This window comes from Furipterus horrens, unplaced genomic scaffold (assembly GCF_987537825.1).
Source record: "Furipterus horrens unplaced genomic scaffold, mFurHor1.1.pri manual_scaffold_9, whole genome shotgun sequence".
NCBI classification, from domain to species: Eukaryota; Metazoa; Chordata; class Mammalia; order Chiroptera; family Furipteridae; genus Furipterus; species Furipterus horrens.
In genome coordinates, this window is record NW_028327179.1 from 95,412,381 (window position 1) to 95,435,215 (window position 22,835).

General features: G+C 43.3%; 1 protein-coding gene across 1 annotated transcript; it reads left to right on the top strand.

The window, feature by feature from the left end:
• The first annotated feature begins 372 nt into the window (after positions 1-372).
• On the top strand, positions 373-21,795 carry WEE2 (WEE2 oocyte meiosis inhibiting kinase). Its single transcript, XM_090286824.1, is given in 12 exon segments — positions 373-714; positions 5,530-5,726; positions 7,524-7,575; positions 9,451-9,623; positions 11,015-11,136; positions 16,705-16,851; positions 17,420-17,527; positions 17,649-17,734; positions 18,329-18,499; positions 19,131-19,273; positions 20,849-20,925; positions 20,928-21,795. Coding segments are annotated over 12 exon segments (1,692 nt in total). The 3' UTR covers positions 21,002-21,795.
• The last annotated feature ends 1,040 nt before the right edge of the window (positions 21,796-22,835 follow it).

Sequence of the window (22,835 nt, forward strand, 5' to 3'; positions counted from 1 at the left end):
GTTCCCAGATCGGTGAATTGTTATTTTTAAGTCTATGCTAAAATAAATTAATCCACTATCTCCTTAGCATCTTGTAGCCCATGGGTTTAGGGAGACTGCCTATAATATCTAGAAGAGTTTTAACATAAATTGGATTTAATTGCTCAAAGAGTTGCTGGCACTTTCTTTAATCAGAATGGAAACAAGGACAGGCTGAGAGCTTACAGACACGTGGTACTTAAGGGACAGAACGAGCGGTGTCTCCACGTGGCGGTCAGTGGGCAGAGGGGAAGGCAGCTGAACTGTGGACGTGCTGGCTTAAGGTCTCCCCTTTACTTCTGCCATCACCCCACTGCTTCCCTCTGCCAGGCCTTCAGGCCTAGTCATAAAGAGATGGACTACAACGGCATTAACACAGAACTAAAGCAGAAATTAAACTTCTCGTGTTGTGAAGATGAGCGTGAGAACCAAGACCAGCAGGAAGCACCAGAGAGCATGGAGGCCCAGAGCCACACCCCCGAGAGGTCTGAAGCTGCTGACCCAGAGCCCAAGTGCACACCTCCCAGGACACCCTGTAGCCAAGTACGAGAACTCACACTGCAGGAAAAAGACAAACGGAGTCCAGACCTTCTTCTGAGGACTCTGATGTCAGAACCTCCCACGTGGCCTGCCACACTAGCCCAGCCAGACGACAGGAGCCAGCTGCCACTCTGTGAGAGCCCCTTCACTCCCAAAGTGAGTACGTTGTCAGGGAGGTGGACCCAGGTTCCTTCAGTTCAGTGAGAGAGAAAGAGGACGCGGTCCTTTGTGTGTATAGGAGAGCTCTGCCTCCCAGGCTCTCTTACCCCCAATTTCATGTTTACTGGTGAAAATGAAAAAGAGTTTGAAGTTATCAGAAAACGGAGTTAAATGTCTCGCCATGTGTCTTCTCAAAACCACTGGCGCCAGGGACGGTTTGGTGGAGGGCACCAATAAATGTCGGGTGGGGATAAAGTTCCTACTTAAAGAATACTGGCACTGGCAGGAATATTGAGCCTAGAGCCGAAACCGTGTGCAGCACACGGGGGAAAATCAAGGTCTCTGGAGAGAAACTGGCTTTTTGCTCAGCTAATGGCAGAGACAGGACTAGAAACCCAATCTTTCGGCCTTAGTCTTTTCTTTCCATTACGCCCACTGGCTCTATGTTCATGTGATTATTTACTCATATTTCCTAGTATAAGAACGTTCCCATTCTCTGTTTGAACATATTCATGTCCTCTTGCTGCTGCCCTTCCTAGAAGGAAGTCCTCTCTTCTCCTTGGCCTTGTCAAGTTCAGGCTTTTCTGTTGTATGTGAGCCAAGAGGTACCGTTGACACTTGTGAGTAAGCTGAGGAATGCAAATAAGTGAAGGTCCCAAATAGCAAATTCCTTTATTCTTGTTGTGACTGGTCTCCTGCTCCATCTTTTGTGTTGTTAAAGCCAGGGCTGGGGCAGGGTTACCTCTTAACGGACTGGCGGCATGGTGCGTGCTCCTTGGGACTGGTATTAGCGCTGCTTTCTGCTGGCTCAGCTGGAAGTGCTTAAGATCATCATAGTAACACCTGTGTTGCTGATGGTCACACAGTCACCGTCTGCAGGTCTCTTTCGTGCCTGCTGAGTGTGGGCCCCGCGTCTACAGGAAACACTAAGCTTCATGTCTGAACTGTAAACAAACTACTCTTATATGCTCATGTATCCACCTGTGGGTTTTTCAAAGGTCCCACACCAACCAATCAATCATCCACTTATTTTATTTTTTTGAGAACCCACTGTGGGCCAGGAGCGTAAGACACAGTGTCTGAGGCAGATGAGCTGTGTACCAGGTGCTTCAAGAGCGGTCAGAATTCTCGGGGGGACTGCTCCTCAGAGGGGTGATCAGGAAGGAAGGAAAGGGGAAGGAAGCATATGGAGGTTAATGAAAGTCGGTGTCATTCTAACACATAGGAAGTAGGTGGAGAGAGGGGTGAGAATGTAGCTCTGAGCAAAAGGACACAGGCAAGAAAACATGTCATTAAGCCTGGCTGCTGTGGCTCAGTGGATTGAGCGTCGGCCTGCGAGCCAAGTGTCGCTGGTTCGATTCCCAGTCAGGGCACATGACTAGGTTGCACGCCAGGTCCCCAGTTGGGGGCACGAGTGAGAGGCAACCACACAGTGATGTTTCTCTCCCTTTCTTTCTCCTTTCCCATCTCTCTAAAAATAAAATAAACAAACAAATAAATAAATATGTCCAAATAAAATTAAAAAATAAAAAGAAAACATGTCATTGCCCGTGTATTTCAGTCCTTTGTTTAAAACTTAACTGAACACCTTGACATGCGAGCTGACCCTCTGCTACCACTCCCATTGACTGCCTTCCAAAAGTGCCCACAAAATAAAGATGCACACACACACCTGAAACGATAATTAAAGTTCAGGTCAGGTGAGCTAGAGGAGTGGTACCCATGAGGAGAAATGATTGGGAAGTAAGTCTCAAGACAGCAGAGAAGTCTTGCCAAAGAAAGCCATGTTTGCGAGAAGTTTGAAAAATGAAAGGAGTTGGAGTTCACCAGGCAAAGAAGAAGGGACTGAGAACTTGAGGCCAAGCGAAAAGCATCTACCAAATTATAGGGTGGAAAGACCACGCAGCCCTTGAAAACCCTGCTACTCCCCATGACGAGTCTGTACGGAAGAGTGTGCAGGCAGTGAGGCTGCCAGTCTGTAGGCAGGAGCTTGGGCAAGGTTTCGGCCTGCAAATGTTGAGAGGGCCGTTAAATGGCTTTGAGCAGAGGCATCTTGGGAAAATCATGACCTCCATGTGAAGGATGGAATGGAGCAGCAGAGAGCTGGAGACAGGGCGGTATTCACAGTAGGTCTGTGGAGAAAAGAGAAGAGCCTGAATTACAACAGTGACAAACGGAGAGGTGTTTAGGAATTGGTAACTGACCCGATGGAGGAGTTGAGGGAAAAAGAGAGGGTGCAGGCCAGCCTCTTGCTTGTCTGAGTACACGGCACCTTGGATCTACAGAGGGACACAAGAGGATGTGCAGGTTTGGCAGAAGCAGGGATGTCATGTAACTTATTGGGTAAATGGGTCTGAGTACAGGAAAACAGAATAAGTTGGAGACCTATGTATGGACTTGGGTACGGACAAGTTCACGTGACCTGACTAAGAAGGGAAGTGGTTCCAGCTAGGAATCTTGGGTAATGCCAGGATTTGAGGGACAGTTAGAGAACAGAGTCTCGGAGGGAAATTGGAAATGCAACTGGGACAGTACATACTTTATGGAGAAGAGAGTTCGGATCAGGGTCCGAGGCCGGAGGCCAGAGCAACGATAACTGGAGCTGTCATGCCGAAGACAAGGATGCTCAGGGAAGGAATGCTGGTGTAGTGCAGCCCTGCCCAAGGAACAGGACGAGAAATCATGAGCAATGACTTCGGCTCACCATCCGGGCTTCCTAGCAGGACAGAGATAGAGACAGAAGAGCTTCCTTAGGAGGGAGTAAGGCCCCTGTGGCCAAATGACCTCTTGGTAGAAATGTAGAAGGGATTCAAGCATCAGTGGCCAATTGTACCAACTGGGCCTTTAATGTTTTTCCCAGTCCCAAGACGCGGTGATGTTGTGCCTCAGTGGGAGGTTGGCGCCCCTCCCATCATCTTCAGAAGTCAGGTCGGTAGTCCCCAAATTTCCCGTTTTTCATTTAATCCTCTGTAATAGAGCTTATGGACTTAGCTCCACCCTCTGGAGCATAGTTATACTCTCAACCTGGCCATCTTTCCAGAAATTTTCAGTCTGTTTTCTTTCTATGAAATTCCTTTCATAAATCTTGTTCCAAACTCTGCTCTTTTAGGTTTCAAAAGGATTACTCATAATCCTGCCATTCTGGCAACACAATCCCTATTAATGTAACTAATATCCTTCCTTTCCCTGTATTTTAAGTGGAGAGCATAAAATCTGTTAGCCATCACGTGTCCAAACTAAGAATTCTGATATTGTCTGCCCAGATATGAATACTTTTCCTTCCTTTTATCTGAGAAATCCCCAGACCCTTTTTGTTGTCCTTGAGGTGTGGCAGCCAGAGTTCTGTGTAGCTTCCAGGTGCAGGTTCCTACCTGTTTCATAGAGGGTAGGTGCGTCTTACTTTCCACATGATGATCAGCATAAAAAAATAAAAATAAGTTTCTCAGGGAATGGTTTACAATAATTCTAAATTCATTTTCTGAATCACATTGACAACTGAGAAATACTATACAGTTGTACTTCTTTTGAGCTTATACTCAGCCCTGTAATAAACTTACAGGAAGATTGTCATTGATGGCTACCTCTGACAACTGACCCAGGGTCGTTCATCCTTTGAACTCGAAGACATATGTAAAGAAAGCCCTTGTACAAAACTCTTGATCTTCATTAAAAAAAAACATGCGTGCTCTATAGCTTCCTTCATTTCTGCTTGTAGCCATCATTTAGCAAGTATGGACAAGTTCAATATTCATTTTTTTGTAGCCTCACGTTCTTGACATTTTCTCCACTGAAAAGTCATGGGCAGAGACTCGGAGGTGAGTAGAATTCTTTTAGAAAGAGCCTCGAGGTACGATGCTTATCCCATGAGGTCATATCCTGGCCCCTGTGTCTGCCGTGTGCTCTTGAGGGGCTGCCACACACACAGGTCCTCCTTGGGCTCCTGACATTAGGTCACAATAGCATTCTGTTGTCTCATCAGAATTCTGTGTCTTTGACCTCTGCCCCCTGCTTTGTGGTTTAGTTCTGGTTAGGTGGCAGGCTCGTGTCCTCTTCCTGTCACCTGCTTGCAGTGGTAAGTCCCATATGCTTTTCTATTTATTGGCACATTAGTGACAGCCACCACAAAGCCTTGAAGCTTAAGAGCTTCGAGTGTTACTTCTCAGCTTTTTTTTTTTTTTTTTTTCATCCCACTTTATTTGATGCCTACATCTTAAGGGGAACTGGAAATTCCTTCTTTCAAGTTTAGTCTATGAAATCTTTCCCTCACAAAGTGATTATTTCTGCAACATCCACGAACCACTGCCTAAAGGACCATTCATTCCTAAAGAGCTGGGATTCACCTCAGCACCCCTTCCAGCACCCAGCCCCACACGTGCTACTCAGTAGACACAAAACACACATTCGATGAATAACTGAGGGGAATTAAAAGTATATATTCTAAGAACATAAGAACCACGTCTTCTAAAGTCATTTTCATTTGCCTAAGCTTAAATATCCTTAAAAAGTTGGAGGCAGGACTGGATTTGGTGGTTTTCCCAGCTGGCTGTCAGAACTGCCCTTGCAAAGGCCGGGGGGGCATAAAGAAGTAGATGCTTGTGTTGGGCCCACGATCAGAATATCTGGAGGCAGACTGGGAATCTTTATTTGTATCAGAGGACCAGTTATGGACTAATTTACACTGATCCAGATAGCCTCTGAGGCCCCTTTCAGCAGTAACAGCCTTTGGTTCAAATATTAACTAGCTAACTGATATGGGACATTTTTTTTTTTTTTTTACTAACCCGTTCTGATTTGCCTTTTTTCACCATTTAGGGCCAGCTGAGTCAGTCCATGACTTCTTCCACAGGCAGGCTGCCCTCCCGAGGCTCTAAGCATTACAGGCTCACACCTGTTTCCTTCACAGATGAAACTACCTCATCAGCTCTGGTTAATATTAATCCCTTCACCCCAGAGTCCTATAGAAAACAATTCCTCCAGCCCAACGGCAAGAGGAAAAGCCGAGGAGATCTGTAAGTATGCTGTGGCCCACGACTTTTGAGAACTGATCTTACTATGGTCAATGGCACGGGAGACTGTTAAAGTGAGATTAGGAACAAGAGCCCTGTCGGAGGGAAATTGACACGGGTTAATTATCCCCTCCTTCCTAAATGTCAATGTTGGTTTCAGCGTGCTTTGTCACGGAGGTGCCAGCATCTCTCCACTCTGCAGTGTACTGTAAGGTGCCTTCTCTATAAAAGGACAGCGGAGTAAGCAATAGACCTCTGACTTCCATTAGGAAGTTCAATGGGCTATGGAATTGCCTTCAAGGGGTCTCCTCTGGTTCACAGAATGTTAGCAATTGGGGAAGGTGTAGTTCACACTTCAAAGAGTATATTTCTGTTTCTAGTCTAGCTTGTCTGGCTGGTGACGAGAGTTACGGGGCAAGGATTTGAACTTCTCTGCAGGTGATAGAAGATTGGCGGAAGAGAAGCAGCTGGCGATGCTTTCAGAAGCGCTAAAAATGGAGAGCCAACTGCACTATCGTATTATCCCGCATTTCTTTACTATGTTTCTCCAAGGCTTCTTTTTTATAGAATGGAGCCACCTCTAAAAATGAGCCAGTCATTTGTGCTGACGGGAATAAATGCACTGCAAACAATCTGAAGTTTTCAGAGCATTTAGTGTGTTATCTTGGGATGTTTCTTCTGGGATCAATGACTACCTGTGAACCAGTCTTGGGCCCAGAATAGGTTTTGTCAACACTGTCTTCTGGATCTTAAGTAAACAGACTTCAGCACAAGTAAACCCTGCACTTTGGTTACCAAGAATTCTATTGGTTTTAGCTGTTTAGAATGAGTGATTTCACCTCTTACCCGAAGCTAGCGGACTAGGCAGTTAGTCTGAATTCCTGGCAATAAGATTGGTGACAGTTTGGTAACATCACTTAGTGCTTCTGAGACCGCCTTTTTTTTTTTAAATTAATTAATTAATTTTCTATTACAGATGTCCCATTTTCCCCCCCATTGCTCCCCTCACCCTGCCCACCCCTTTTCCCACAGTCAGTCCCAACCCCATTGTCTATGTCCATGGGTCATTTATAGTAGTTCCTTGAGACGTTTTCTTTTCTTATTTATTGTGTTGTTATTTTATAAAGTTTAGAATGTAATGTTAATTGAAGTCACAAGTGTCAAGCCTCAGTTTATTTCCATGAGTGCGATGTCCTCCATTTGCCATTACTACCTCGTACTTCTTGAGAAGAAAAATCAGTGGCTTGGCTGACCTAGAAATTAAAATCTTGCAAAAAGGGTGTCTGTCAGACTTCAGCTTACTGGAAAGTAACGGACAATATCTTAGCCAGGGTTAGGGCGCCTGCTGCTGCCCTGACAGTCTACCCGCGAGCCTCGTCCGTGCGGAGCCGGTTCCGGGGAGGTGCACGCGGGAAGGGGAAAGTGCAGGGAGGCGGGGAAGACCACAGACAGTTTCACGTGTGTCCTGTGCGCTTTCCTGCCCCCAGTTGTCAGCAGAAGTTGTTCTGCTTGCCTCAGACCTCGCCCCTTTCCTGTATCTGGTTCCTACTCATTCTTGGAATCCTTCCTAGCTCACACATCCTCGATCTGGGGAAAGACGTTTACTCTTGAAATAATGAATATCTCGTTCTTATCCTCACCTCGGCTCTTACATTGAAATTTTCTGTTTTCTTTGTCCCCAAATATAAACGGAAGAGGGGAAGGAATTGTCTTATCTATTCTTATAGAACCCAGCATAGTACCAGGATCAATAAGTGGTAATCATATAATATATTTATATCACTTTTTTTTCCCCCCAAGTGAGGACGCTGGTCCAAGGGAAGGCAAGGTAGAACAAAGGCTGCCTGCCAAGGTGAGTGCTGTTCTCTGGCCCAGCTGTGGTCACAGTCCTTTCTCCTCCCTCCCTCCCTCCTCTTCCTCCCCACCCTCCTTCCTTCCTTTCTTCACTCCACCCCACTCCCAACGCTTTGTAGCAAATGTGCTTTGCAGCTGAATGTATCAGGGTCTATATTACTAGCTGGCTGTTACTTCACCAGACAGTATCTAGTATGTATATGGCTGAATCACTACTTTGGAGTATTTTTATATTAAAGGTTACTGCTTCTGTTTTTGACTGGGGGAGAAATTCTACACTCATGGGGTAGAGAAGTGAAGGAAAAATCAAGCTATCTAAGATTCCAGCAGGGAAAAACAAAACAGAAAAGAAAAAAAAAAAAGCTTGAAGCCAGAGGTGTATATGTAAAATGTTAGCTCTTCAGTATGTCAGTATCTATTGATTTTTATAATGTTCACAATCTTTGATCTACTATCTCTCAATTGGTCATTTAACCTAAGAAAAGAGTACTGTAAATATTATCACCAGATATGTTTATTATGGCTATTAACTGTAATAGCAAAAACCTAAATAAAGTAAGAGGGGGGAGTACTAGATGTCCAATAATAGAAAGGCCAAGTAAGTTACAGTCTAAAGTCAGTGGGCTATTATAGTGTCAGTAAGAGGTTTATCATGAAAACATGCTGTGTTCAATGGTCAGTGCACAAAAGGGGGAGGGGAGGGGTTGAGGTTGGGGAGGGATGGGGTGGTGAGCTGGCTCATTCGGTGTCAGAGGGGAGGACGGGAAACTAGTGGGTGAGTAATTGGTAGACGGTCTTGAGGCCTCTGATCAGAAGTTTGGAATCCTCATGGGACACAATTAGGTGTGGCGGATGCTGCAGTGTCCTTGTGCAAAAATAATTCTTACTATTAGAGGAGATGGAGAGAGAGCTGATAGCTGTAGCGAATCCAGACACGGAGGAACCAGAGCTCAAGACTGGCTAAGGGCAATGGAAAGTATAGATCTTGCTGATGAAGATCGGTATTGGATGTCAGACATGAAGAGCTAGGGACAGTCAAGATTTTTAAAACTCCAAGTTAGATGAAGAAATTCTTGCTAATGGAGAGACAGGGATAATGTTGATTTTGTGGAGCCAAATCAGCTTGGATTGAGATTCATATAAAGATATGGAAATCAGAGCCACCATTTACTGAGAATTTACTATGTGCTTGGCATTGTACTGAGTTACACACACACACCCCTTTCCTCGAGTGGTATTTAAAAGAACCCCGAGGACCAGTTGCTATGAACCTCATCTTACAGTTGAGAAAACTGATTTATGTGCCTGGGGTTATTTGCCAGCTGGGCAGTCAGTGGTATTGCTGCTTGCCCAGTAGGGGAAGTGATTGCTATGTCTGAGCACAGAATCTGAAGTAATTACTTTGACAATTGTTTTCCAGACTAAGATTTTTGAGGAAGTGACTTGAACACAAGTATAGTATCCTCACTCAACTTGAGATAAAAACGTTAGCAGCTGGAGTGTGAGATGTGTAGGCTAGGGTCAAAGGGAGGTTATTTGCTTGTTTTGTTTTGTTTTATTTTGTTTTTTTTCCAACACGCTCTACCGGGGTCCCCATCGGTGTTTCAGTGGAGGTCAGTAGCTCTGGCTGTGACTAGACGTGTTCCCTTTAGAAACATACAGATAAGAACACTATGGCCAGACAAGAAATAATAGCACAGAGAAGGTAGTTGGGGAGGTTATTGCTACCATGAATATTGATACGAACAGAATCCAATGGATTGGCCCAGAAGGCTTTTTGAAAACTTAGAGGAATTTAGGAATATAATATGCTTCACTTTTATTGCCCACAGTATGTTAGGATTATTTTAACTGTTTTAACTAAATATTTCAGAGATGTGTTCTGCGAGAAACCAACATGACTTCCCGCTATAAAGAAGAGTTCATGGAGGTAGAAAAGATTGGGGTTGGGGAATTTGGTACAGTCTACAAGTGCATTAAGAGGCTGGATGGATGTGTTTATGCAATAAAACGCTCCATGCAATCTCTTGCAGAGTTATCAAATGAGTGAGTACCTTTGAGTGCTTTTTTCCTTTTCTCTTTTTAAAGAGAGGGGGAGGGAAGGAAAAAGAGGGAGAGAGAAGCATCGATCACTTACCTCTTGCATGCCCCCAACTGGGGACCTGGCCTACATACAACCCAAGAATATGTCCTGACCAGGAATGGAACCTGTAACCTTATGGTTTGCAGGCTGGTGCTCAATCCACTGAGCCACACCAGCCAGGCAAGTTTCTTTGAAATGTACTAGAAATACAAACTTGGATTTGGAAAGCTTTTTCTCATCAAAATATTTTAAATAATAGCACTGATGTCATTAAAAACATTTGCTGCTTTTAAAAGCCACCCCACCCCATCCATTGTATGTTATCTCATTTATAACCTTTCTGAGTTTTCCAGATCAGCGATGTTATTTGCTAAAATATACAGGATCATTCCAGGTCATTTTGTGGTGTGTGTGTGCACATGCGCATGTGTGGTTTCTGTGGTTTTTACTTCTGGTCTTACAGCTTTTTAAAAATTAATAGATTTATGGAATGATCTTATGGTGTCTATTTAGTTCATCAGAAATATTGCTGAGTAGGAAGTTATTGTTAACTCCCTGGTTCATCTCTACTTTGTACTAATGAATTCAATAGTCAAATTTCAAGGACTACAAGCAAGAGAAAATTAACAAGAATTTAACTTTCATTTCCATAAGTAACTGTTTTTCCTATTCACAAGGAAAATATTTTCAGACTCAGCCAAAGCTTTTAATGAACTGTAGGGATATAATACTTAAGCTGAATCTGAAATGATAGATTTTGGAATGCTCCATTTTTAAACTGAAACACACCAAATACTGTATTTAGCTTTTCTTGGGTTGGAGTTCCTAGTCCACAATAAAATTTCTCTCTCCAAGATCGTTCCCGTGACTACGTATTGGCCAAGTTTAATATTGACTCTAACTGTCTGGCCTTCATAGCGAAGATCTAGGGCCCATGACCATATCCACAGTCAAGTCCACGGTGGCCTTCTTGTGAAGCCCATCAAGGTATTTTGATTAGGATACAGTGAAATAAAGATCCAAAGCATGTCTGCTGTTGACACCTAAGCCGCCACTTTACGTATGCCATGTTTGATCAAAAACCATGGACTTTGGTACCAAAATGACCAAGGTTCTGGTCTGAGGTCTCCTGTCACTTGCTTGACTTTGGGCCAGTCACTGAACTTTCGAAACCCTTTACCCTCACCACTGTGTCTTACTGGTAGTTATGAAAATTAGAAATAAAATAGTAAGCTAGCAGTAAGCATTCTATAAATGTTCTGACATTGTTAAAAAATGCATTGTATCTTGTCTTTTAAGGACATTTGCATGTATGTTACCTCGGCTCATTTTTTTCAATGCATTTCTGTCTCAGGAATTCAGCTTTGCATGAAGTTTATGCTCACGCGGTGCTTGGTCATCATCCCCACGTGGTACGGTACTACTCCGCGTGGGTAGAAGATGACCACATGATCATTCAGAATGAATACTGCAATGGTAAGTATGTGGACTGATACCTACGGGGAGGGAGATGGTCTTTTTAAGTCCTCAGAAAAAAACCTTTGCCCTTCCTTGTAGCTGATGCCAGGGGTAGCAGAGTCATACCTAACAGCATGCCAGTTTTGCGTGGCAACAGGGAGCTGGAGAAAATGAGTTGAGTTGAACAGGGATTTCAGGTTTATGCTGTTCCATATCTCTTTTGCAGCTGATGAGTAGCTGATACAGAGAACCTATCACTTCACACTTTACTTAACACTGGAGAGAGAGCTTTTACCCCAGTGGTTTGAACGGTAAATCATCCTTTTACTATTTGCTAGGTATTCTAAAAGAGGCAGGCATAGCCCCTACCATTCTGCAGGGAGGAGGTGGTAACTTTATACAGCCAACTTTTGATTTTCACATGGACTCCTGGGTTTGAGGATTGATCATGTGTCCTGCTGGTTCTTTCCTTTGAGCTTTAGTGTTGTCACCAGAGTAAGGGTGAGGGGCGAGGGGCCAGGACTGAAACTCAGTGACTCCAGGCCTGTTCTCCAATGCCCTCCAGGACCATACATAACACAGTAATCAGTAAAAATTTTCTGGGCTCCTGAAGTCACAGAGTGGTCTCCTGATTTACCATAGTTCCAATCCACAAGGAAGGGGCTGACATAACAGCATTTATGGGTGGTCATTCTCAGAAATATTTTTCATCAGGAAGTTCAGTGGTGAAGTATGAAAGTACTACCATAGTGAACCGGAGCCTGCCATCAGCTGAGGAGTAGCAATCCATATTCTGGCACGGTCATACTGGATAAAGGCCGCCCTCTTCCCCCAACACGCTCCCTTTCCATCCACGCCCACCCTGAGTTTCTTTAACAGTACCATCTGTCTTCCCTGAGCATGTGTGTCTAGCCTGGCTTTGGAGTGCAGAGATCAGTGATAAAGCTTCATCATTGTATAAATTATTAAGTATGCAGGTAGATCAGTAAATAACATTATGAAGTGCTAGAAACAGGAAATGGTACATGTGTCCTGCAAAATCGTGATGGGGCATTTTCCTTATTTCCTTACAGTCTGTTTTCTCCGTAGCCTTACCTGTGAACTTTGTGGGTTTTTCCCTTCAATCAGCTCACCCCAAACCCCTTTTACTAAGTTTCCTTGGGATAAGAAATGGATCCTCTCTTTATGGTGGGGACTGAAAGTTGAGACTTTTCTTAATTATTTTCTCTTTCTAATTTCCTCTTATCATGACTTGAGATTCCCTATTCCTTTCCTTTCTCTCTCTGTAAGAATATTGATTTTGTTTCTATGACTTTTAGCTACTAACAAAGATCATATCAAACAACAAAAATATCGATAAAGCAGAACAAATCAGATTTGGGGCAATGTAAAGATTTCAAATTTTAAAAAAAAGATAGAGTGATTGTTCCTATTACACTTATCTTTTTGTTCTTTTCAACATTTGAATACCTTCGACAGGCTTGACTATTAAGCTCTAGGTAAGAAATACTTTAGAGTGAGATAAGGGAAACCCTTATCTTCAAGGAGCTTTATTCCACTTGTGACAGCGACTACACAAGAGACAATTAGGTGCAAAGCCAGATGGTACAACTGTGGATAAAAAGCTTTCAGAGAAGATGAATGTCAGCGTGAGGCATGATGGATGGAGTGGTGGAAGGGGCCAGGGCTTTAAAGCTGGGCAGGTGTGGGGTTCAAGCCCAGCTCTGCTGCACACCAGCTGTATGATCGCTGGGATGCCACTTCATCTCACTGAGTTGAGAGACTGGAGTAATTACTTAAGGAAGTACAGCATTCCCTCACTTTTCGCAGGTATTACGTTCTAGACACGCCCCCCCCCCATGCGAAGTAGAAACTTTACATTTATTCTACACTCTTAAACCTACGTAACTTTTAACAACACACATATTCAGTACCACAAAATCCCACGATAAAGTGAAAACTCTGCGATAAATAATTAAATATAATATTTTAAAAAATCCTGCGATACAGTGTGGCCATGATCAGTGAACTGTGATATACTAGTTTGAAAATCCCTGATACATAGCAAGAAGTCAATACTCGTTGTTATGAGGATAGCCTGAGAAAATCTCCTACAGGAGGGAAGACTTGCAGAAAAATGATGAGAGTTTAGGGAAGGAGAGGGAAGATGTCCAGTTAGGGGGACAGCCTGCAGGCAAAGGGCACGATGGCACTGGCCAGACAGTAAGGACATGACAGGCCTGAGGGACCTCTATAGTAGGAAACAGCAGCAAGGTAAAGTGTGGGGCGACCAGAGAGGGCCCTGAAAGCCAGGTAGTGGGTTTGGACTAGAGGTGATAGATTACGGGGAATCACGGTCTGTTCGTCATGGTGGCCCCCTAACTTCACTGAGTACTTACCAATTAAAATATAACTCTGGTTTATCCAAATGTAATTCGCATACGTTGAGCCTTTCACATGTGAACTAATCATGGAAAATAAAGCATGCCCTTCTACCTGTCTTGTTTGTAGCTATGCATAATCCACGTTGAGACTTTGCCCTGTGGCCCTAAGTAAAGGATGAATGAGTCCAAAGTATCTGTAAGGCAGCAGAGTAGGCAGTGCCTCGTTCCTTCCCCTCCCGTCCCTCCTCTGCATCCCCGCCTTCACCTCTTCCTCCTCCTGCCTGCCCTTCCCTCTGGGCCCCCAGCCTGCCGCAGCATCAGGCTGGAACATACACAGTTATGGCTTTAACTCAGAGGATAAATAAGATGATTTAGACAACGTAGATCGTAACGCCTAGAGACTAGCGGTCCTCTCACTTCCCCTATTGTCTCTTCAGAGCCCCGAACCAATTAAATGTCGCCCCCAACCACCCAAGATCTCCCACAAGTGACTGCTGGGTCAGCCTCAGCTATCGACAGGTTTTCAGTAGCAGGCTGATTCTGCAACCACCAGGGTTCCACCTGACTCAGCGTTGGACGACGAGTCTCTCCCTACAGGCAGTACTTCCCAGTGACGTCTTCTGTCACTGAAGTTTTGCAGAGCACGCTCCTCTGGAATGGTGGCTCTCACGTTTGTCGGAGCGACGTGACATCCAGAAGCCTGTGTCCCCTGTGACACACCACGAATGCTGGTTATACCTTCTGCCCCACAAGAAACCCCTTGACCAGCAGAAAGATGTGCTTGTGTTAAAGGTAGCAACATAAAGTCAAGCTTGTGAGACCGCATGTGTATGAACAAAACATTCTGTTGAACTGTTGGTCTGCCTTTGCTATTTATTACTATTTATTTGCTTTGGTATCTGCTAGGCCTCATGAGCAGACAGGAAAACATAGATATATTTTTAAGGTTCTTTTTTTTTTTCTCTGCCAAGGGGGGAAGGTACCGTTATTTATCTAAAGGAAGGAACTCAGCCACTCCTCCCCTGAAGCTGGTACGTGCAGAGCTGCCCAGAGCTGGCAGTCGCAGGGCTCATCCCCAGGCGGGACCCGGGGTCGCGGAGTGGAGGCTCCAGTGTAGTTAGGTGAGGTTAGCAGGGATGAAGTTTGCTGTCCGTTCAGTATTACTATGTCTAGAAACACATACTTCCTTGTTAATACGCGCGACGTATTTAGTAAGGAACAGTTAATCACACTCCCCTATAAGAAGTGGACCATCAGCTGTAGCTGCAGTGAAATAAGGATATTCGAATGCCTTTGCATACAGCATAGACGAGTACTTTTCAGTGACTGCTACCTAACTGGCTAACTTTACTATTACCTATAGGGCTTCTAAGTAATTACAGGTGCTGCTAGCACTGGGGTAGTTACCTTCACTAAGTACTGCGGTTCTTTGGAGGATTAGAGATATTTCTGCTTATAATCTAAAAGGAGATATTAAAGGGGTGCTACATACTCCCAGGATGCTTCTTTCTTTCCATACCTATTAGGGGACCCTTGACTTGGTCTTTCTCTTCCTTTGGTTGCCAGGATAGACATTCAGTTCAGAAAATATTTATTACATGCCAGGCCTTGGGAAGGTGAAGACGCGATGCAGGCCCTGCCCCAAAGGGACGCCCTGGCTAGTAGAGAAACAACGAGAGTTCTAGTGGACACGGGGGCCGTGACGCAGCCCTCCCCTCCTTGTCACACCTCAGCACCTCACCTGCAAACTCAGAGTCGAGGTGACTTCATTTTTAACAAGCTCCAACGCATTTCTTCCTTTACTTACTCTTCCTTGCTAATTAGTGTCATCTGTAGTATATAAATTCTTTTCTAAGGAGGTTCCCAGAAAACAAAAACAAACCTCTTTAGCCCCTCTTTGTGCTTCTGAAAGGGGCTGAATTCTTTTCCTTTCTGAACTTATTTTAACATGACAGATCACTCTTTAAATTCAGTTTTTTTTTTATTTTTATTTTATAGGATACAGTAGTCCCTCTCTATATCACGGTACACTTATCGCGGCCTCCCTGTATCGCGGGATTTTTAAAAATATTATACTTAATTATTTATCGCAGATTTTTCAGTATATTGTAGGATTTTGCGGTACTGTATACGTATGTTGTTAAAGTTACTTAGGTTTAAGAGTGTAGGATATGTTTAAGAACATAAGTAGTGTTTATAAAAGTGTGGGAAAGGTTAATAAGGGAGTGGGAAAGGTTAATAAGGGACTGGGAACAGTTTATAAGTGTGTGGGAAGGGTTTATAAAGCCTTAAAATATATATAAATACTAAAATAAATGTAAGGTTCCTACTTCGCAGATTTTCACCTATCACGGGAGGGGGGGGTTCTCTAGAACATAATACCCATAATAAGTGAAAGAATACTGTACTCTTAAGTATGGATTTCCTTCAAAATATCATTACTATCTGAGATCCTATTCTGATATGCATTTGAAGGGTTGAACTATGGCTTTATAACTGCCAGGGAGACACAGGACTTTATCATTTTGACTGAAAGGGCTACCAATAAACGCTAATTAATGAAATAAAGGCTTCAGCCGCACTCTAATACCTTAGTACAGGGGCGTCCAAGATCAGGTAGTCAGATGAGCCCAGGTCTTATGTATCATGATAACAATGACGAATCAGGAGTCTATAGTTGGGATACACATACTGTGACTCAAATAGGATTTACATGTGTATTGACCTTTTATATTTTCCTTGGGTCAGCAATCCTTAAATGTCCTTATTTCATGATACATGTTTAATGGAATTAAATGTGGACTCAATTACATTAAGATTACTAATGGGCTAGGATTACTAGATTGACACTGACATGGAATTAATCATCATACCAACAGGAACTGTATGACTAAGACTAATTGACCTTCTGGTTAGTAATAAGAAAAACTTTAAAAATGTCAGTTGAGCATACTAAAGGCAATAGGGCCCCGTATTGGACATCTGGGATACGGCATTTTCATTTCTTCTTTAGGAAACCCTGTAATCCATTATAACATGGAAGTGGTGTAGATGGGAGGAGATATTGTTATGTTTTGCGCTGACACTAGAGTAATCTAGACTTGCTGGACGGACTTCATTCACAAGAAACTTATCGATTATTTACTGTAAGATGTATACCTTTTCTCATTCTGTGGGGCTGCCGTTCACTGTCGTTTCCTAGGTGGGAGCTTGCAGACTGCGGTATCTGAAAACATGAAGTCCGGTAATCATTTTGAAGAGCCGAAACTCAAAGACATCCTTCTACAGATCTCCCTGGGGCTGAAGTACATCCACAACTCCAGCATGGTGCACCTGGACATCAAACCGAGTCAGTATGGCTCCTCTCGGCCCCTCCGGCGTGTTTAGTTCTCTCCCCACGCTCGTCAGAATCTGGGCCTTTGTGTCTCTCCAATGTCAAAGACGCCGTCTGCTGGCAGGATCCTTCCCTTTCACTAGTTTCCCCTAAACACATTCCGTGAAATGGCTTTCATCGTTTTCTCCCTGGGCGCAGAGGACAGAGAAGAAAAGACTTTCTCAGATAGTGAAGCCGGAGTATGAAAATAAGTATTTAATTTACTCCATAGGTCTAAGTGACAGCATATTGATTATATTCTGTGTTTACTAGTGTTATATATACCCTTTCCAATTCACAGTGAAGGGAGCCGGCGATGGGGTTGTGTTTGATGGCAGTTTCACTTAATTAGGTATTATATTATCAGTCACTGGGCTAGCTGTTCATAAGCAGTGTGAGAGATTCCAGGGAAGAACAGAAATCTTGTACTGTGGCTGTAGTCACACAGAAGATGAAGTGAGGGGGTTGGCTGGAGTGGCAAATGCAAAAAAAGTCTTGGGGCTGAAAAATCTTAGGGATTGTTATTTTTAATCAATTTCTGCAGGTAACATCTTCATCTGTCATCAGCTGCAAAGGGACTCTCTTGCAGTCCAAGAAGGGACTGAAAATGAGGCTGATTGGTTTCTCTCTGCTAATGTGATATACAAAATTGGTGAGTCTGCCTCATATCCTGACCTGCCTTCTATTACCCTATAAAATCACACCGCTGACTCCATGTATTTATGTTTTAAGAAAGACATGCTTTTAAAGAGCTCAATTTCTTTCTTTTTCAGGAGACTTGGGTCTTGCAACATCAATAAGCAAACCCAAAGTGGAAGAGGGAGATATTCACTTCCTGGCCAAAGAGATTTTGCAAGAGGTATAGATTAGGGGCATGGAGGCTATTAGATAACCCACTGAACCTTTTGACTCTCTAATGAAAAGTATGTATTTATAATTTGAACTTACATTATCCCTTTTCTGATTCAGAATGGAGACCAAAGATAAGAGAGACATTTCCCCCAAAGGGCATGATGAAAGCTGGCTCATTCATGGGTTAATATTTGTACTGTTCTTTGCAAAGATTCTTTACTGTTTCTAGTATCTCTTAGGATTCCAAAACTCATGGATTGCCTAGTAGCAAGGATGACTTATTGGTCTGATCCACCTTAATCACGCTACTTATCCTTTTGATAGCGTACCAGCTCTGGTCATTGAAAAGACCTTTAGTTATCGCCCACCTTCTAGGATGTCTGTGGAGTCAGGTCTGCCATAGCAGTGTTCATTAGGTGGACTTGTGCTCTACCCTCTATCTTTCTAGAAGTAAGCCACTGACCACAGTGGATGTGACCTTGCCCCCTGTACCTGTTCAAGCTCACCATGCGCTCAAACAAACCTTTCTTACCAGCTGTATTTTAGTCTAGACTCCCTTCCGCTGGCAAGCCAACTGGCCTTCTTGTCTTCTGTTTGGAAGGATTATCAGCATCTCCCCAAAGGAGACATATTTGCCTTGGGACTAACGATCGCAGTGGCCGCGGGAGTGGAGTCCTTACCCAGCAACGGTGCCATGTGGCATCATATCCGGGAGGGGAACCTTCCACACATTCCTCAGGAGCTCTCAGAAGAATTTTACAGTCTGCTCAAGGTGATACCTCTTATGAAATGAAGAGAATAGGAAATGTCTATTTTTAAAAAAATATAACGGCAAGTAGGTGGGGGAAGGGAAGTGGAGAGATGTTGATTGTATCACTGACAGTAGCAAACGGGACTCAGGACCAGGGAGCCAGCAGAGGGGCAGGACAGACGGAAAGCTTCTCAAGGACAGTTCGAGACTATCATAAAGACCTTCTATGTTATTGTTTAAAAATCTGGTTACATTTTTTTTTTCCATTTGTTTTTCTGAAACACCCTGTGAGGTGGACAGTCCAAGGCTCACAGCGGTTTCCACCTTTGATAACTGATTAACTCCCAAATCAAGCCTGGTCTTTCTGCTCCTATTTCAGGGTTTTATCCATTGTCAATAGGCATTAGAGCAGTTAATCATCCAATTAGCTCTGAACTATGATACTTAAAGATAAGTCAGAGGTATGGATGACTGATGCTACCAGATGGGGATGATATCCTGTCCCAGCTGGCGCTAAGTTTTCATCTATTTCTTCCCTCCGCACAAAGGAGAAGCAGAGTTTCCCCAAATCCACCAGCAGAAGCTGGCTTGGAGTTGGCCTGGGTGGGGAGGTTTCCTCAACAGTGAAGCTTCTGTTTCCTTCGGCCATCAGAGTATGATCCACCCTGACCCGAGCGAGAGACCCTCTGCAGCAGCTCTGGCCAGGAGTCGAGTTCTCTGTCCCTCCCTGGGCAAAGCAGAAGAGCTCCAGCAGCAGCTTAACTTGGAAAGGAGGAAGACGGCCACGCTGGAAAGGTAGATGCCGGGTACTGGAGCTGAGGAAGAGCCTATCTGTGTGCTCCTCATACTGATATGATCAGTGTATCTTCTCTATGGATTCAAGTGGACCCCCCCCCCCATTAGAATATATAGGTCTCTGCCCAGAAGGAGAGTAGCAACATGAGGCCCTTTTGGCATGGGGCTGGAGGCTCTGGGACTGAGCAAGAGGAACTTCAGTTAATGCAGAGGAGGCAGAGTGAAGAATACAAGGGAATACAACTGGTAAAGAAAACTTAGTAGGATTCTGAGTGACAACAGGTATTCAAGAAACTGATGGAAGACCTCTGAATGCAAGGGAACCCTAGTTAAGGTGGGAAGAGACCTATTTTAGAATTGAATTAAATTTCAGGGGCAGGTGGATATTCCCTGTTGGTACATGTTCAGAGGAAGAGGTACTTTTCCAAACCCAAAGAAGCAGCCTGATTACTTATTCGTATTAGCTTGTATTCATATGAACCTTTCTTCATTCATTAATCTATTTCTTCATTAAACAAACAGGAATTAATTAGATGGGGTGGGGGCTGGTATAAAGGTTAGGCAGTGATGTTTGAGCAGAGTTTTGAAGGCATTTTCAAGTGGTTATAACATACACTGTGCACTATTGAAAATATAAAAGACGAAAAACGGTTCATGTGTAAAATAAGCTTAGAAGTCCAACTTCTTTTGGAGATGCAATCCATCTTAGACTAATTAACTTGAAAAGTCCCCTAAAATGACTTCTCAGCAATGACTTGTGGAGACGGTAAGCTTTTAGTCCAGTAATTCTTCCTAATAATCAACTTAATATCTTCCTGTTCTAGTTTTGGATTCCATTTTTCTAGCTAACGAACAAGACACACACACACACACACACTCACACACACACACACACACACACACACACACACACAGCCGCAGGCATGTACGTTTTTCTGCAGGTGTGCTATGTACATTCTGTGAAGCCAGCTCTTCAGGCACAGGTGACTGTCATCAGCAAAGACCAGAAATGAGCACCCATCATAGAGAAGGGGCAGATGCCTTCTTGAAATGGTCTGGACCAGGGGTTGGCAAACTTTTCCATAAAGAGCTAGATAGTGCACACTTCACACTTTGTGAGTCATTGGATCTTTGCTGCCACGACTCAGCTCCACTGTAGTAACGTGAAAGCAGCCATGGCCAACCTATAAATGAATGGGTACAGCTCAGTTTTCCAATAAGACTTTATTTACAAGAGCAGGTGGTTGGCCTCATGGGGCCTGTGAGCTCTTGGGCTGTACTTTCATTTATAGCCTGTGGAGTTGTTCCCCCATCCCAACTTAAAAAAATTTGTTTAAAAGACCATTTCTGCTCCAATCAGTAGGATTTAGGAAACGAATCTGCTGTGTGTTGTGGCATATGTGTGTCAGCCATTTTTTTAAGACCATCACAGGAGCGAATTTTCTATTCTGTGTACAGGTTAGGCCTTGTTTCTATAAATACTGACATAAGAAGAAATATATCCTTGTGTCAGTGTTGATCATAAATATCTCTAATTTAGGATGGAGTAACACCTTTTTCCTCTTTCATTGCCAGGGAACTGAGAGAAGCCCAGCAGGCCCTGTCCCCGCAGGGAGGCCATAGTGACCCTGAGTTCTTGGGGACTCCCCAGGGTCAAGTCCCAAATGGCTGGTGGGAGGAAAGAGTGCTACATCGTCACGGTTCACCTATGGGAAGTCTCCTCTATGAGAACTCATCTCACACCAACCCATAGTAAATACTGACTGTGCCAAACTTCCTCTTGTGAATGGAAAGATTAACCAATTTGAATGCCCCTACATGTCAAAAATATTCCTAATCTAGCACTTATAGCCAAGATCCTAGAGCTACTGAGGCCTATGAGCAGTTGTCCCAGGTACAACGATCTCTATTGTTATATTCCTAACACCACCGTTCCATAGTTCATTTCTCATATTCATTGGGCACAAGGGGGAAGCGTGGGCTTCTGAACTGTTGGGAGAGAAGGAATCAGTCCTCGCAGCAGCCTATGGACTAAGGGTGCTCTAGCTAATTACTGTGAAGGATCCCAGCAACTCTCCCTGAACGGAGAACAGAAGTACAATTTTGTTTTGAGTTTAGGTAACAGCTTACAAGAAGATGTACCTGGTTTTCCACAAATGTTTCCCAGGTTATATGATGGTATTTGTAAAAGAATTCTCCGCCACCTTAGTTTTCCTACTGTAGTCTCTGAATGGAGACAACCTCTCCCTCTGATATCATACTTATTAAAAATAAGTGACTTCACCATTATTTGAGGTGAGTAGCAATAAGACTATATGTAACTTGAAATTTCTGAGCTGGCTGTTACCTGATGGAATAAAAGTACTGGGCAGAGAGGAAATTTGATGTGATTGTTCTTCCTCAGTCTATCTGCCCTGATCCTCCTGTGACTGTTATGACTGGTTTTGATTTTCTGCATGTCACCAATTTCTCCTTGATTTTATCAAAATTTGGCTTTGTTTCCTGTAATTTTTATATTTTATCCAAATCCTTTCTTTCTGTATATATTTTTAAAGGAATAGGATATTTGTAAATAAAGATTTTTATTTTGTCCAAAGCCAAATATGGGTAAAGCACTCTTCTTTGTAATACGTAACTAACAAAGAGTTGGAATTTAAGTTGGAAACCATTTCATGAGTGGGTAGGTGAGAGAATTTAGTGGGCTTGCACTAACAGGTCTTCACTTCAAGGCCCAGCTTCACAGGCCCAAAAGCTTATAATGGCCAGTCCATGATACAAAATAATGTTGGTTGTTAAGGCGTTTGATAATTATGTCACATTAATAAAGGTAGCCTATAAATGGTTTTGTAAGGTTTATTCCTGCCTTATTTTCTTCTCTTCCCTTAATTTTAAGTTATTGTTTTAATTGAATAAACCATCATACCATTTTTTTCTTCTTAGAGTAGCAATTCTTTCCATGTAATTAAGTGGGGGGATAGTACTTCCCATTGCCATTTTTTAAAATAAGTCTTTATTCAAGGTTTTAAAATTGAGTTAATTTTAATTTATCTCTTGACTCTCCCAACCCAGCCATGTCCTTTCCAGTACAACGCAAGGTCAACCACAATTTGTTATTTCTAAACAGGTAGATGAAGAGTATTCAATGTATAGACCAGAATTTTTTGGTTATGCTTAACTTCTCAGCCAATGACAACTACAACTATTAGGGTTTAAGACACCTTCTCTACCATGCTCCTACCATGACACCTGAATGCAACCAGTTTCAGGTTATTGGTTTCTCTCCTTCTTCTCTCTTTCGCTGGACTCCATGGAAGCAGGAAGCCAGCAAAAGAGCAGGCAGCTGGCATAGACACTGCTGAGTGTGTCAGGGTCTGGGTCTATTTTCAGTTTGTACAGTGCTTTCTGTTTTTTTAAACAACGTTTCCTGCGCTTCTCACCCTGAAGTATTTGTGAATACAAAGAGGGAAAGATTAGTGGCATAATGAAAAAAGGACTTTTTTCCGAATAGATGTAGGTAACCAGGGAAAAGTTTTAAAGGTAATTCCAAAGTTCAAGTCTGGGA